Source organism: Palaemon carinicauda, chromosome 15 (genome assembly GCF_036898095.1).
Source record: "Palaemon carinicauda isolate YSFRI2023 chromosome 15, ASM3689809v2, whole genome shotgun sequence".
NCBI lineage: Eukaryota > Metazoa > Arthropoda > Malacostraca > Decapoda > Palaemonidae > Palaemon > Palaemon carinicauda.
The window spans coordinates 77,742,494-77,759,972 of NC_090739.1; the positions used below are offsets into that span (position 1 = coordinate 77,742,494).

The 17,479-nt window shown below is 40.2% G+C and overlaps 1 protein-coding gene across 1 annotated transcript in view; it reads right to left on the reverse strand.

Moving 5' to 3' along the window:
• Positions 1 to 17,479, reverse strand: part of LOC137654683 (methylmalonyl-CoA mutase, mitochondrial-like) — a 169,604-nt gene that overhangs the window by 148,762 nt on the left and 3,363 nt on the right. The window contains exons 2-3 of the mRNA XM_068388559.1: positions 15,500 to 15,683; positions 9,099 to 9,233 (exon numbers count right to left, since the gene is read on the reverse strand). Coding sequence (XP_068244660.1) covers positions 9,099 to 9,233; positions 15,500 to 15,683 — 319 coding nt within the window. The remainder of the gene's footprint in view (positions 1 to 9,098; positions 9,234 to 15,499; positions 15,684 to 17,479) is intronic.

Sequence of the window (17,479 nt, forward strand, 5' to 3'; positions counted from 1 at the left end):
GAGATCCACGGAGCTGCGGGCTTCCCCGTGCTGGCTGGTTGGTTCCTTCGTTCAGGGCGAACCATCGAAGAACCGGAGGCCGGGACAAGGCTGCCAGTCCGAAGGGGCGACTCTCTCCGCTGGGCGGGAGAAGTCGGAACCTTCGCGGGCTTATGCCTGTCGACCGGGACCTGGTGCGATGACTTCCGTCGATGATCGGGTCTGCTGAAGGAGACGTACCGCGAGGATGGCGAAGGAGCTCTAGGGAGCCAGCCAGTGAGGGCCTCTACCAACCTGCTGAGGCCCGAGAGCCAGTCCTTATCTGTCGCGGGCTTCGGTTCGTCTAGCCTGTGGTGGCGTCTGATGAGGGCTAGTACTTTTCTGTACGCGGAGGCATCGTCCGCTGAGCCTTCCGTAATATCTCCTAGGCCTTCCGTCGGATGCTCTTCTGCCTGAGAAGGAGCACCTACGACGGGGGGCCCCTCTTGGGGTGAAGGCCTCCTTTGTAGTGGTACGACTTCGGCGGTTCTGGATGGAGGACAGGCATCGCCGCTGGGACGGAGGCCTCCGTCCTGGACTTGTCTCTCCCCACGGAGGACCAAGCTGCTGCGGGCTTCCTCGTGGTTGCTGGTTGTCTTTCACGTTCTGGCCGGCCTGTCGAAGTCTTGGAGGCTGGGACACGGCTGCCAGACCGAAGGGGCGACTCTCCGCTGGGCGGAAGAAGTCGGAACCTTCGCGGACTTATGCCAGTCTGCCGGAGCCTGAAGTGAAGAGATTCCCTCCGACGTTCGGACCTGCTGTAGGGGACGTACTTCAGAGCGGGAAAACGAGCCCTTGGGAGCCAGCCAGAGGTACCCGGAACTGCTGAAGCTCCCAGGAGGTGGCTGCGTGGGATGGCGACATGCATCTCTTCCTCCCTAGGGGAACGGCTTCTTCTGTGCCTCCTTCTGGGGGATCTAGTGCCTTCTGGCGTGGCGAGATCTGAAACAGGAACGGGAATGGGACCTCCTTCTGCGGGACCTCTCTCGCCTCCTCTACTGGTCCCTCGGAGCTCCATCCTCCGAGGAGAAAGAGAATGACTCGAAAGAGGAGCCCGAAGATTTGTAGGGCCGCACCGAAGGTTCCGAGTCGTCCCGCGTTGCTGGTGGTTCCTAGTGTCGGTCCGTAGGTGACGATGGCTCCAGGAAGACGGGAGGGAGCGATACTGAAGGCGCTGGGGGAGAGCGTATAAAGGTAACTTCTTGCTGGGGAACCACGCCTCGAACTCTTCCTCCAGTCTCATGGGCGACCCGAAGGACGTCCTCGGCGGCGCCCATGCGAGGGGATCCGATGATGGTGAGGAGTCCTTCTCGGCGTCTCCCCCGGCTGCAGACGTACCTGAAATACAGGCCCATGAAGCGGGGGAAGAGGCAGCAGCAGCCTTTCCCCACGTAGGATCGTCGGGAGAGACGGGCCCCGCTGGCACCAGGACTCCGTCCTTCGAACACACTCCCGTCCTTCCCTCAGGCCCCCCACTTGCCTGGACCAACAAAACATCCCCACTAGCAGAAATCTCAGACTCCTGGGGAAGAGCAATGGGCCTCTTCCCCGCAACTGACTTACCTCGTCCCCTACTCTGGGTAGGGGAAGGTGGTTGAGAAGCTCTACCCTACCAGGCATCGGGAGAAGTAAGTGGCGAGGAGAGGCTCGGCTTCCTATGTGACCTCTTGGACGCCTTCTTCTTCTTGGTGCCATAGCGCACCCGCTGCACCTCGTTCCAGGACACGCACTCCGGACACGTGGCTGTAGGAGAACATAAGCTGCCCCTACACGACGAACACATAGGGAAAGGGTAGGAAAGGGTATAGAATGAACACAATGGGACCACGTAGGGACCGCGTGAGACACAAAAGGGGTCGGGGACACAAAATGTCGCACTGGGTAAGGAGAGAGCGTCGAGATGTTATCACGACGCGACCAGAGAACTTACTGGATGTCGAGACCTGAGCAAGCATGTTCTCTGACCCGGGGTTAGCCTCAGGGCGCGTATCACTCCGCCTGAGGTTACCCCTCATAGAAAACGGGACTAGGGTAAACTACACAAAACTCTGGTCAGTTGGGAGGAGATCCCAGATACTCCTAAGAAATAGTTCGAGATAAGTACTCCGTGTTGGAACAAAATAGTATTAAGCTTTGACCTGTAATCATTAATAGTAGTAGTATACAATTTATTTTCAAAAATAAGAAACATAAAACCTTGATATTATCCAAACTAGGTCTTGTTACTGAAAAATTCCTTGACCTCCAACATTCGAAATACACATTCCATTGCCTTTGATACAAACTACTGGTACACTGTCTCATGGAATGTTAAACTAGACAATCAGAGACCTTGAAAACTTGCTGTTAGATGTAGGGTTTGGGACACAGATGAACTGTCTTTAAAATCAATTGTCTAAGAAGACTGAATTTGTTAGGCAATCTCCTTGAACACTCTAACAACAGAGGCCACAGCCACTTAAACCATTCTCTTTGTGGTCAAAAGGGGGCTACCAACATTAACCTACTATTTGAAGATACCGTACCCTGAACTTTTTCATCACCGCTTAAATCATTGAGAACTGATGGAATGTATATAGATACAATTATACTAATATTGAATGGGTCACCTAGCTTTCATGCTAATGTATCTGGAACTAAAGAGCAAACACTTTTATGGACTTGTTAAGAGAGGTTGCAAGTATGTCTACATTTTGTCTTTCTCACCAAATATGAATTTCTTGAAACACTAAAGAATGTTAAGACCATACATTTAGTAGTATCTATTTTCCTTCTTCCTCACCGTTATCCCTACATTAAGAGGTTGGTTGCCTGATGCGCCCTCTCCAATGCCTTCAATCAAAGGCATCCTCTTCCACCAAACCTCCTTTCTCCATATCATTATTCATCTTATCTTGCCATCTAATTCTCTGCCTCCCTCTTAATCTTCTCCCCCTTACAAGTTCCTACCAAGCCCTCCCTACCCCTTCCACACCATCCTTCCATAACATGTGCCAACATAACCTGAGTCATGACACTTCTATCATCTAAGCAATCTTCACTACACCTGCCATTCTTCTTATTCTATCATTTTCCAGTCTTTCAAACAGTGATATTCCCCAAATCCACCTTAGCATTCTCATCTCTGTTCTCCCAGGCTTTGCTTCCTCTTTTCATCTTAAAGCCCAAGTTTCTGATCCATACATTAACACTGGTCTTATTACTGTGCTATAGATCCTGACTTTTACCTTGATTGGGATTTTCCTATCACATACCACTCCTGCTACCTATCTCCACTTACCCCATGCTGCTTTTATCCTATTCTCGACTTCAGCCTCACATCCTCTATCAGGATTTATAGTAGATCCCAAGTATCTAAATTGTTCTACCTGTTTTATAGATGCTCCTCTACTTTCATAAATGTTTGGCTATCCTGTCCCTGCCTTCATTACTACTAACCATGGCTTCAGTCTTATCCACATTCACCCTCAAAACATCTTTTTCCAAAGTCTCTTGCCACTCTACTGCCCTTCTCTGTAATTCTTCCTCCTTTTCAGGAGTAATCACAAAAACATCCGCATATAGCAACTCCCACAACTCTTCATTTCTAATCCCTTCACTTAATACATCCAAGACCAACACCAATAAAAACGGGCTTAATGCTGACCCGATATAATTAAACTTCAAAAGTTTCTGTTTCTCTGATAGTTGTTATGTTTTTGTCCTTGTTCTTTTGTAAATCATCTCTACCATTCTAACCAACTTCTCCGGGACTTTCCTCTTCCTCAAGCATCAAAACATCACTTCTCTTGGAATTCTGTTATAAGCCTTCTATAAATCTACAAAAGCACAGAAGAGCTTCTGGCTTCCCTCTAGTCTCTTTTCCTGTAAATGCCTTACTATAAAGATGACATCCACAGTTCCCCTCCCCCTCATAAATCCATACTGCTCTTTCCCAATCTTTAAAATCTCTCTCAATCTCTCATTTAGTGCCCTCTAACATTTTCAAACCATTCTCTGTTAATTAAATTCTCCTGTAGTTACTGCATTCCATGATGTCACCTTTTGCTTAAATATAGATACCATTAGACTCTCCTCCCAGTCTCTAGGCATTATTTCCTCTTCTCATATTGCTCTCAATAAAGCAAGCATCCATTCTTCCCCCTCTGTCATTAGTATCTTGACCAATTCAATTTGAAACTCTGATGGGCCAGGTAATTTACCATTCTTCATTCTACTCAATGCCCGTTTCACTTCTGTACTCTGTATCTCCATCACTGGCCCCTCCATCCTTTGTGTTTCTCCCAGCTCCTCTTTCTCATTTTCAGTATTCAATAATTGCTCATACTATTCTCTCCATCTCATCTTAATGTCATCATCCTTATGCAATATATTTCTATCTCTATTCCTGATGACTACCAGTTGCCCCAAATCCTGTCTTTGCCTTTTCCTCAAGTTTGAAATCTTATAGATATACTTTTCTCCTTACTTTATTCCTAGCCTTTCATTTAACTGCCCTACTGCTCTTCCAATAGCTATACCTACTTTCCTCCTAGAATCTACTTTCTCCTCTCTGTACCGTTCCTCTGCTCACTGTGCCTGTCTTACTTTTCAGTCCTTGAATGCCTTTAATCTTTGTTAAACTGATTTTTGCACGTCTCTGTTCCACCACCACTTTTCCCCTTCAACACACCATATCCATTGGCTATTCTCACAAATTCCTCCGTTTCCCCTACACATATTTCTTTCATACCCAACCAAATATTTTCCACCCTGTTACCCTATCCAATCCCTAAGTTCAACCTCTCCAGTCGTCTCTCTCTAACAATCCTTCTAAATTGCTCATAATTTTCTCCTTTAAGGTCCCAAACCATATGTCTAGATCTTCTCTTCCTCTTCTTGGGTTTTCTAACTCTCATTTTAAAATCCATCACTACTAGTCTATGTTGCTTAACACAAGCTTCCCTCAAAATCACTTCACAGGTCATCACATTTTTTTGTCTGCTTCTCTAACCAATAGGTAATCTAGTTGGCTTTCCACTCCTCCACTTTCATAAGTTAGCAGATGCTTATCGAACTTCTGAAACGAGGTGTTCATACATGCCAATCCAAAACTCTGAGCCATCTCTAATACATACTCCCCATCCTCATTTCTAATTTCAAATCCATGACCTCCATGTACCTCCTTAAATCCATTCCTTCTCTTTCCCACTCTGCCATTCATATCTACTTCTATGATTAACTTTTCTTCCTCTTTTACTAATCTAATAGCAGCCTCAAAATCTTATCTAAATAATTCTTCTTGTTGTTCTTGACAACCCATCTGGGGGGCATATGCTGAATCATTATTTATTATCTGATTCCCTATTACCACTGGGATCTTTAAATGCCTATCATTTATTATCTTTATTTCTACCACTTTTTCTTTCTAGCTATTACCTTTCATTGTTTCCTGCTTAATAGATCTGCTAATATATTCAATCCCTGGAATAAATTGAGGTAGAAGACTTATCCCTCTCAGATTTTGAAGATAAGAGTACTTCCACTACACAGAACAGGGATTACGACCTGGTTCCTCCTTGTGTCCAAATGCTGTAGTGTTGTCTGAAAAAAACACCATGCAATTCCCCATCACCTGAGACTGAGTCTAAAGGGCCTTGAGCACTGTCAACACTTCCAGTCAAACGATACGAAGCGCTGATTCTTCCTTCGATTACCTCCATAACAGAAAAAGAAAATTCAGAGCTGCATCCCACCCTTCCTAGAAAGCACAACTATGAGGATCATCACACCATTTTACTCAGTGATGTTAGTTCCTCCTCACTGGAATTCATATCGAGTCCATATTGGATGTTTTGTTCTAATGATAATGGAGCTGAAACTGGAAATCCCTATCTTTCAGACACCTATCGAACAAACTTCTCTAGAGATGTCACGGTCTCATGTAAGGTCATTCACATGGGAGCTCATGATGCTTTCAACTGCTTGAATTGAACTTTTCCAACAAATGAATAAAAGCTAAATCCTCATTTCTGAGGGAAAAGCCTAGAAAAGAATTTGAATTATCATATCTAAATATAGACTCCTCTGAGTTGGAGCCAGAGGAGACTTCATATTCACTAGGACTCCTAAACCTTTCAATAACACAGGTAGCCCAAGTTTCTGAACCCAAATCTTTTCCAAAGAAGCATAAAAAAATTATCCAGTCATTCAGGTAAAACAGAACTCTCAACCTCAAGAACCTCAGCCATTTAGACATGGGAGGCATCATTTTGGTGAATACTTGAGGAACAACCTGAGATTGAAACACAGGCACTTGAACTGATAAATGACCTATTCATAAACTAAAGGAATTTTATTGATTCAAGATGAATAGAAATGTAAAAATGAGTATCAATTCTATTGAAAACATCCAATATTGAGAAAGTCTAAGATTTTTGGTGATCGTGTCTATTATGAAGTGTTTTAATTCTTTCATTCTGCCTTGTTTCAAGTATTGTTCTCCTGTCTTGTTTTCAGCTGCTGAATCTCCTCTTAATTTGCTGGTCAAGAGCTTTCAGTTTATTAAATTTCTTATTTACGATGAAGACATTAATCTCTGGCACTGACGTCCAGTTACTTTTTTGTGATGTTGCAAAAGTTTTTGCTAATTCTGACCATCATTTGCATTTAGATCTTCCCAGACTGTTCCATAGTGTATGTAGTACTGTACTAGGTGTGCAGTTAATTCTAACAGTGTTACAGTATATGTACTATACATTAAATTTATGTATATTGTGTTATAAGACATGTGAAAAAAGGCTTATTTTTACCTATTAAATATCAAAGCAAAAATAAAAATACTACTATTAAAAAATGTCATCTAATTCTAAAAGGAAGAGTTTCTAGATACTACTCATAACTACTTCGACACCAGCCATCTGACGGGCGCGAGTTCTACAGGAAGATTCGAGAGTGGGTTCCTGGCATTACGTACTGTAGTTAGTCCTTTACGCTCAGGAATTCTCTAGAGAATACGGATTCCAACATATAAGACGGGTGACGAGTTAGAAGACAGATTTGACTGAATACTGCTCGTGCATGGGGGCATTTCAGCTACATCCGTTATGATCCAGAATTTAATACATCATTTACTACGAAATATCTTGAAAAAGACCAGGAAAACTTGAAACTTTATCATCAGATGCTGTGTTACTGCATATCAACTTTTATGCCTACAACTAAATGTCATCATCTGTCTCTGGCTGCATAGAATCTTATGAACTCAGAGCCTACATCTCCGTAAGAACTTGCGTATATTATCATTCATTTTTAGTGTGCTGTGAGTACAGTATTCTGCGGACCTTGTAAAATGTTGTAAATACTTACGTTAAATCTTAAATATAGTTATTGTTAATGCATCCTGGGTATTATTTTCATTTGCTGTTACTGTACTGTTTTGCTATTTTTTGGTAAACCATTTATGTAGATTTTATATAATCTATGTTGTGTAATAGCTGATTGCAACAATCATTTAAGTAGATTTTAAATAATCTGCAGTATGTTATGTATTATAGCTGAACGTAACAAAAAGTTATGCTTTCTGCATCGTACAACTCTATATTATATAGTATTCTAGAATATTTATTCCAGCTAAGATTAGACTGTAGAATGATCTTCCTGACTGGGCAATTGAATCGGTGGAACTTCAGAAGTTCAAATTTGCAGTGAATGTTTTTATGTTGAACATGTTTATATATGACACATCTTTTTTAATGTTGTTACTCACCTTAAAATATTTCATATCAATTATTCATTACTTCTCATTTAGTTCATTTATTTTCTTATTTCCTTTCCTTACAGGGCTATTTTTCCCTGTTGGAGCTCTTGGCCTTGAAGCATTCTGCTTTACCAACTAGGGTTGTAGCTTAGCTAGTAATAATAATAAAAATAATAATAATAATAATAATAATAATACAAGTGAGAAGATGCAGACACATTTGGGTTTATGTTTTTCGTAAGGCTCTGAAGGGCCAACGAGCTCAGATGGCACTGAGAGGCACATTGCTCATCAACGCACACTTGTCTCCCAGAGGGAAAGCATACAGGAGGAGCATTCCTGGTATTCTCCAGCAGGGGGCTCACATGGAGGAGAACCTGAGGAGGACACGGTGGGCTCTGAGGGTAAGAACAGAGAAGGAGGGATTCTCTTCCCGGCTCTGTAGGGAGGAAAAACTCTCTTCTGCCTTGCCTCATGAGCCAGAGCCTCCACGACTGTGTCCTTGAAGGGTTTATCCTTAAGACTCAAGGAAGGCTATAACATTCGTAAGGTGTCATTAACCTGAAATTCAGAGTCTCCCAAGAGGCAAGCCCCCCCTTTCCATAGGGGAAACAGGAGGGTCTACCTACTTTGATGTTTGCCTTAAAGTCAAAGGACCAGCACTCTTGCCCGAACAGCTCCCGAAGTAGACTAAAGGGGAAGGGTTAGAGGAGAGGATACAAGGGGACTGAGAGAGAAATTGGGACTCATTCGACCTCAGAAAACCCTGAGGGAAAATAATCAATTTTTTACTTCTTCCTCCTGCCGTACACCTCCAACTGGAAGGATGATAACTCTCAACACTCGTTGCAGGGTAAGGTCTGGCTGTAGCAATGTTCTCTGCAAGCACACATAAAAGGTGAGAATCTATCTCCCTTTTTGCCACGAAGGTGTTGCACTTACAGGCCAACACCCCTGGGCATGTCCACATCCCTGGCAACCTCACTGAAGACAATCACTTGTAAACACTCCGAAAAGAGAGCAGGAAATTAAGTATACCAGTACACCACTGGTGAAAGTGTCTGTATGCTAACAGCTGAAACCAAAGTAGGGGCTGGTAACTACCTATCGGTTGTTTACACCATGTTATAAATGTTAATGGCCATGTACTTCAACTTCATTGTTATCTCTCTTATGTAAAAGAAGAAGGTTTGTATATGTACTGAAACAGATAAGAAGGAGACATGTGATCTATGAGAGTACTAAAGGTATTTTTGTATTCTTTTCCTATTGTAAATTATCATAACAAAATCATCAAAGTCAAATAAGTTCAGGTATAAATACACTCTACATAAAAACTTACCTTGGCTGTATATCCAATAATGTCACCTATGATTCTCATTGATGGCTCTGGAGGGTATATGTATGTGTTGCGCACCATAAATTCCTTCAAGATATCATTCTGTATAGTTCCTGAGAGTTGCTCTTGTTTTACACCCTACATAGATTAAACAGAAAGAGAGACATATAAAAAAAAATATATCATCAAGCAATAACTAAATAACATGTATTAGTGCCTGTGGCATTTCATAATGGCTAAAATAACTATTACAAAGAAAACCCTCATAAATATACAGCAATACCTCTAGATATGAAATCAATTCGTTCCAGAGTGACTTTTGTATCATGATTTCTTCATACAATGAGTGCAGTTTTACATGAAAATTGCCTAATTTGTTCCAAGCTCTACATAAACACTACATCTAATTTTATAATAAAGTTATAACTCTAATGAAATACAGCCAAATGTATTAGAATCATTCAATATACCTAACCTAACTCTTAATACCTGTAAATGAAGTGTTATTAGAACATAATGCAATAAACAAATGGAAAATAATACTATACTGTACATACATTTCATATACGTAAAAAACTGTACATATATGAAATATACAGTACCCTACAGATTGGACTTTATTAATGTTACCCTTACTGTAAAGAGGTACGTTTTCTATCATGCATAACTACGTTTTCTTCAACACGCACATATTTCTAACCGTAACTAATTTATTGGTCAGTAATACAATTAATATTCATTGGTGATACGTCGATAAATAACTTATGTTTTTTTAAAACAAATTCATATTTTAAGCGACAGTATTTCATTGTAACACAAGCAAGATTTATTGATGTTAATATGTACGTGTACTTACTTTGTAGAATGAAAAAATCTTAATTGTTCAGTAAATAGTTTTTTAACTGTTATTTATTTACCAAAATAAAAGGAAAATACATCCCTAATGTTTTGATGTGTGTAGTAGCACTGTGCCTATGTACTGTACATACAATATAGTTCTGTTCATTGTTTAAATTAAAAATGTAGGCTACTTATTGATATAAAATTATTTCTAATTAAATAATCATGGCATTATTAGGAAAAAAAAATGTTACGATCTGTTATTCATTTACCGAAATGAAAGAAAAATATATGGTTAATGTGTTTAACATGCGTAGTAGCATTGTGCGTTGGTACATACAGCATAGTTCTCTTCATTGTGTTTTTTAATTTAAGAGTGTACTTCTATATTTATATACCAAGGCACTTCCCCCAATTTTTGGGGGTAGCCGACATACAAAAAAAGAAAAAAAAAAGGGGAGCCTTCCTCTCTACGCTCCTCCCAGCCTGACAAGGGACACAACTGAGTTTGGCTGGTACTGCTAGGGTGCCACAGCCCACCCTCCCCCGTTATCCATCACAGATGAAGCTTCATATCGCTGAATCCCCTACTGCTGCTACCTCCGAGGTCATCTAAGGAGATCGGAGGAAGCAGCAGGGCCTACCGGAACTGCGTCACAATCGCTCGCCATTCATTCCTATTTCTAGCACCCTCTCTTGCCTCTCTCACAGCTATCTTCCTATCACCCAGAGCTTTCTTCACTCCTTCCATCCACCCAAACCTTGGCCTTCCTCTTGTACTTCTCCCATCAACTCGTGCATTCATCACCTTCTTTAGTAGACAGCCATTTTCCAATCTCTCAACATGGCCAAACCACCTCAACACATTCATATCCACTCTAGCTGCTAAATCATTTCTCACACCCGTTTTCACCCTCACTACTACGTTCCTAACCCTATCTACTCGAGATACACCAGCCATCCTCCTCAGACGCTTTATCTCAAACACATTAAATTCATGTCTCTCCGTCACTTTCATTCCCCAAAACTCTGATCCACACATCACAGTTGGATACAATCACTTCCTCATACAGAATTCTCTTTACATTCATGCCTAATCCTCTATTCTTTACCACTCCCTTCACTGGCCCCAACACTTTGCATCCTTCATTCGCTCTCTGATGTACATCTGCTTCCACTTGACCATTTGCTGCAACAACAGATCCCAAGTACTTAAACTGATTTACTTCAAGTAATTCTCCATTCAACATAACATTCAATCTCGCACCACCTTTCCTTCTCGTACATCTCATAATCTTACTCTTACCCACATTAACTCTCAACTTCCTTCTCGTACATCTCATAATCTTACTCTTACCCACATTAACTCTCAACTTCCTTCTCTCACACACCCTTCCAAATTCTGTCACTAATCGGCCAAGCTTCTCTTCTAAGTCTGCAACCAGTACAGTATCATCCGCAAACAACAAGTGATATACCTCCCATTCATGATCATTCTCGTCTATCCGTTTCAATCCTCGTCCAAGCACTCGAGCAATCACCTCTCTCACCACTCCATCAACATGCAAGTTAAACCATGGCGACATCACACATCCCTGTCTCAGCCCCACTCTCACTGGAAACCAATCGCTCACTTCATTTCCTATCCTGACACATGCTTTACTACCTTTGTAGAAAACTTTTCACTGCTTGCAACAACCTTCTACCAATTCCATAAAACCTCATCACATTCCACATTGCTTCCCTAACAACTCTATCATACGCTTTCTCCAGATCCATAAACGCAACATACACCTTCTTACCTTTTGCGTAATATTTCTTGCATATCTGCCTAACTGTAAAAATCTGATTCATACATCCCCTACCTCTTCTAAAATCACCCTGTACTTCTAAGATTACATTCTCCGTTTTATCCTTAATCCTATTAATGAGTACTCTACCATACACTTTTCCAACCACACTCAACAAACTAATACCCCTTGAATTACAACACTCATGCACATCTTCCTTACCTTTATATAGTGGTAAAATACATGCACAAACCTAATCTACTGGTACCATTGACAACATAAAACACATATTAAGCAGTCTCACCAACCATTCAAGTACAACCACAACCCCTTCCTTTAATATCTCGGTTTTCATATCATCCATACCAGGTGCTTTTCCTACTCTCGTTTTATCTAGTGCTCTCCTAACTTCCTCTCTTGTAATCTCTCTCTCATTCTCATCTCCCATCACTGGCACCTCAACACCTGTAACGGCAATTATATCTGCCTCCCTATTATCCTCAACATCCAGTAAACTTTCAAAATATTCCACCCACCTTTTCCTTGCCTCCTCTCCTTTTAATAACCTTCCATTTCCATCTTTCACTGTCTCTTCAATTCTTGAACCAGCCTTCCTTACTCTCTTCACTTCTTTCCAAAACTTCTTCTTATTCTCTTCATATGAACGACCCAATCCCTGACTCCACCTCAGGTCAGCTGCCCTCTTTACCTCGGTTACGTTGCTCTTTACTTCCACATTTTTCTCTCTATATTTTTCATACTTCTCTACACTATTACTCTGCAGCCATTCTTCAAAAGCCCTCTTTTTCTCTTCCACTTTTAACTTCACTCCTTCATTCCACCATTCACTGCCCTTCCTCATGCTGCCTCCAACAATCTTCTTGCCACACACATCACTTGCAATCCCAACAAAATTTTCTTTTACCAACTTCCACTCCTCCTCTAAATTACCAGTTTCTCTCACTTTCACTCTGTCATATGGCATTTTCAACCTTCCTTGATATTCTGTTTTTACCTCAGGTTTTATTAACTCTTCAACACTCACTAGCTCCCTTTTACATTCCCCCACTCCTTTGCTACAACTAATTTTCCTTCCGCCAAAAAATGATCAGACAACCCGTTAGCCATACCCGTAAACACGTGCACGTCTTTCAATCTTCCAAACATTCTTCTAGTTATGAACACATAATCCATTAAAGCCCTTCCTACGACTCTTCCATTTGCCACTCTTACCCATGTATACTTGTGGCAAATGGAAGAGTGGTAGAAAGGGCTTTAATGGATTATGTGTTCATAACTAGAAGAATGTTTGGAAGATTGAAAGACGTGCACATATTTAGGGGTATGGCTAACAGTATGTCTGATCATTTTTTGGTGGAAGGAAAATTAGTTGTAACAAAGGAGTACTTATTCATATAAAATTAATTGTAAATAAACAAAAACGACATTAAAAGGAAAATATATGTTAAGAACTTATTTCTCTAACGAAATGAAAGAAAGATATGTAGCTAATGTTTTGATATATGTAGTAGCATTGTGCGTTCGTACATACTGTAATACACAAAATACGGTACTGTTCATTGTTTTTCAACTTAAAAATGTACAGCACTTATTGATATAAAATAGAAGAGTAGGATCTTATGGTAGAAACTAGCATCAAAGTACAGTGGGGAGATAACCTATGGGAAAGCAAGACGATGGTAGCGAATTTAGTTTTGTGGCGATCATATTCTAAAATTATTTTTCAGCGCCCGGAGGAATCTTGTTACGTATCATGAGGGTTTTTTCGTAATATGAGGCGAAAAAATCTTCGTATCTCTTTTCGTATCATGAATTTTTCGTATACAGAAACTTTTGTATCGAGAGTTATTACTGTAGAGAAAATAATTTTTCCAAAAAATACACTATTTTACTTGTGATACAGCATCATGTATATGCGAGTTAGCCAAGAGTTAAAAGAGTATGAAAGAGCCTCCCCACTCACTGTTCTGAATTTCATTTACTGCCAAAGTATGCTGACATGCATAAAAGTAAGAGCCATTAGAATTACTGAAACGTAAGTATTCCAAACCAGCAAAGTACTGAGTGCAGTTTGATAATGATGAAAATAATGAAAATATAATCATCTAAAATTAGGTACCTATGCAATTTAAAGACCTTTAACTTAGGTATGATAGACATATAGCCATCTTATAGTTTTCAGCTTGTCAGAAGTCCTTGAATCCTTGGATGATGCTTTCCAAAAATAGGTAAAAGATGAGGAATGTACTTTTATAAACCAGTGCAAACTGCACCCTCTAAAGTGGCCAGCAGGATCACCATAATACTATACGTTGCTATTGAGGAAACAGAGAAACTGCTATTCATCCGGGACCTGGATATGCATAAGTGACAACCCAGCATAGGCACTAAACTGATATATTGTAGAAAATACCTAATCTTTATTCTCTGATTTCAAGGATCAAGTTAGAGAACCCAATAACAAAGCATCTGAGGACATGTAACACTTGTGTTACCTTAAATTGAACGAGATCTGAAATTAATAATTTTTTTAATATGTTGTTTAAAAGATTACTAGAGCACTAAAGAAAGTAAATTACACAGAAATATTATTTAAAAAGGACAGCACTAAGTAACACAATTACACAAAAGCCTGCTGGCATAAACAATATATGCATGGCAGTAGCAATAAATTAAAAAAAACAGAACTTGAGACAATAAAGACGAAGAAATTAGTACACTATGATAAAACTACAGAATAAAATATAAAAGGTAGTAACAATTACAGGCAGCTAACAGACAACTGAATAACTAGGAGAAGCACTATACAAAAATATATGAAAATGTACCAAATATCTATCAATAAACAAATTAAATGTTCAAAATATGCAATTCTTTTATTGCCAAAATTCATTTTTCTAAAGTTTCATATTCAGAGAAACTGTAGCACAGTTCAACCATTTATCAACTAAAGAAATATTCAAATTATCCTGTACTTGTGATCTTTAATTAGATTGAAAAACATCAGTTCAGAAACTTTTATTCATTGATGACGGGACAAAGTAGAAGAAGGCTATCTTAAAATCCGGGGTCATTAGTTTATTGACTTTAGTCTAAAAAGTATTAGAAAACTGAGGTCTATAATAATTTTAATTGAATCGATGGATTAAGGGAGCATCAAAGACCTGATTCTTTTTCTCAGAAATCATCAATGTAATTGCCCAGCAAAAAGCATGAAACATATACAGCCTCTTTCATTACTATCCTTTGAACCATTTTCTCTGCATCACTCTGAGAAATATAATACCCAAAAATAATTTGAAATATTTGGGAACTGCCATAATAATTCTATTTTCCAAGGTGTCTATTAATTTAAATTTTAACCACTTTCCCCTATGAGGAATTGGCACAAAAATTCATATTATTCCTCTGAAAAGAATGCCTGGCCAACCAACCCCTTTAGTAATTCTTATAATTGCTAAAAGGAAGAGCTTATATTAGTAACCCAGGCTCACCTGGAACATGAGCTATTTATGCGTCTGGCAAAGAGGTGTTACATATGGCACATTATAAACGATTGTGCATAAAGGTTATCCATTTGCACTTGGTCCGACAAAGAAAGGATGGATAATGAACCTGAAGCTCTTGTATCATTCTTCTATCTTAGAAAAGATTTGACCATACTTTGGCATTATTCAAATCTGAACACAACAGCACAATTAATGTATAATCTATACTGTATATTGATTACATATCATTTCAAATGGCTCCTACCGATTCTTCTGCAGCAGCAATAAACATGGCCATGGTAGGAATTACAGCACCATTCATAGTCATAGACACAGACATCTTATCCAATGGAATGCCATTAAAAAGCATCTTCATGTCTTCCACAGAATCTATAGCAACACCTGCCATACCAACGTCACCATGGACTCTTGGGTTATCAGAATCATATCTGGAAAAAAGATTAAACAAATTCAAAATAAAAACCAGCATATAAGTGAAAAAACAAGTGTGATCAATATAAATCGAGAGAATAACTCCTAAAAACTAGAACCTGCCACATGTGAAATACCCAAAGCTTTTAGACAAAATTTTTCATATCTCTTAGGACAGCCCATGAACTTAGTTTTGAAATAAAATATACACAAACACACACACACATATATATATATATATATATATATATATATATATATATATATATATATGTATATATACCAAGGTACTTCCCCCAATTTTGGGGGGTAGCCGACATTAAACAAATGAAACAGAAAACGGGACACTCCTCTCTACGTTCCTCCCAGCCTGACAAGGGACTCAACCGAGTTTGGCTGGTACTGCTACGGGTGCCACAGCCCACCCTCCCCCGTTATCCACTACAGATGAAGCTTCATAACTCTGAAACCCCTACTGCCGCTACCTCCGAGGTCATCCAAGACGACTGGAGGAAGCAGCAGGGCCTACCGGAACTGCGTCACAATCGCTCGCCATTCATTCCTATTTCTAGCACGCTCTCTTGCCTCTCTCACATCTATCCTCTTATCGCCCAGAGCTTCCTTCACTCCATCCATCCACCAAAACCTTGGCCTTCCTCTTGTACTTCTCCCATAAACTCTTGCATTCATCACCTTCTTTAGCAGATAGCCATTTTCCATTCTCTCTACATGGCCAAACCACCTCAACACATTCATATCCACTCTAGCTGCTAACTCCTTTCTTACACCAGTTCTCACCCTCACTACTTTGTTCCTAACCCTATCTACTCGAGATACACCAGCCATATTCCTTAGACATTTCATCTCAAACACATTAAATTTCTGTCTCTCCGTCACTCTCATTCCCCACAACTCCGATCCATAAATCACAGTTGGTACAATCACTTTCGCATACAGAACTCTTTTTACATTCATTCCCAACCCTCTATTCTTTACTACTCCCTTAACTGCCCCCAACATTTTGCATCCATCATTCACATCTGCTTCCACTTGACCATTTGCTACAACAGACCCCAAGTATTTAAACTGATCCACCTCCGCAAGTAATTCTCCATTCAACATGACATTCAACCTCACACCACCTTCCCTTCTCGTACATCTCATAACCTTACTCTTACCTATATTAACTCTCAACTTCCTTCTCTCACACACCCTTCCAAATTCTGTCCCTAATCGGCCAAGCTTCTCTTCCAAGTCTGCAACCAGTACAGTATCATCCACAAACAACATGTGATTTACCTCCCATTCATGGTCATTCTCGTCTACCAGCTTCAATCCTTGTCCAAGCACTCGAGCATTCACCTCTCTCACCACTCCATCAAAATACAAGTTAAACCATGGCGACATCACACATCCCTGTCTCAGCCCCACTCTCACTGAAAACCAATTGCTCACTTCATTTCCTATCCTAACACATGCTTTACTACCTTTGTAGAAACTTTTCACTGCTTGCAACAACCTTCCACCAACTCCATATAACCTCATCACATTCCATATTGCTTCCCTATCAACTCTATCATACGCTTTCTCCAGATCCATAAACGCAACATACACCTTCTTACCTTTTGCGTAATATTTCTTGCATATCTGCCTAACTGTAAAAATCTGATTCATACATCCCCTACCTCTTCTAAAATCGCCCTGTTTTTCTCAGATTGCATTCTCTGTTTTATCCTTAATCAGTGCTCTACCATACACTTTTCCCACCACACTCAACAAACTAATACCCCTTGAATTACAACACTCATGCAAA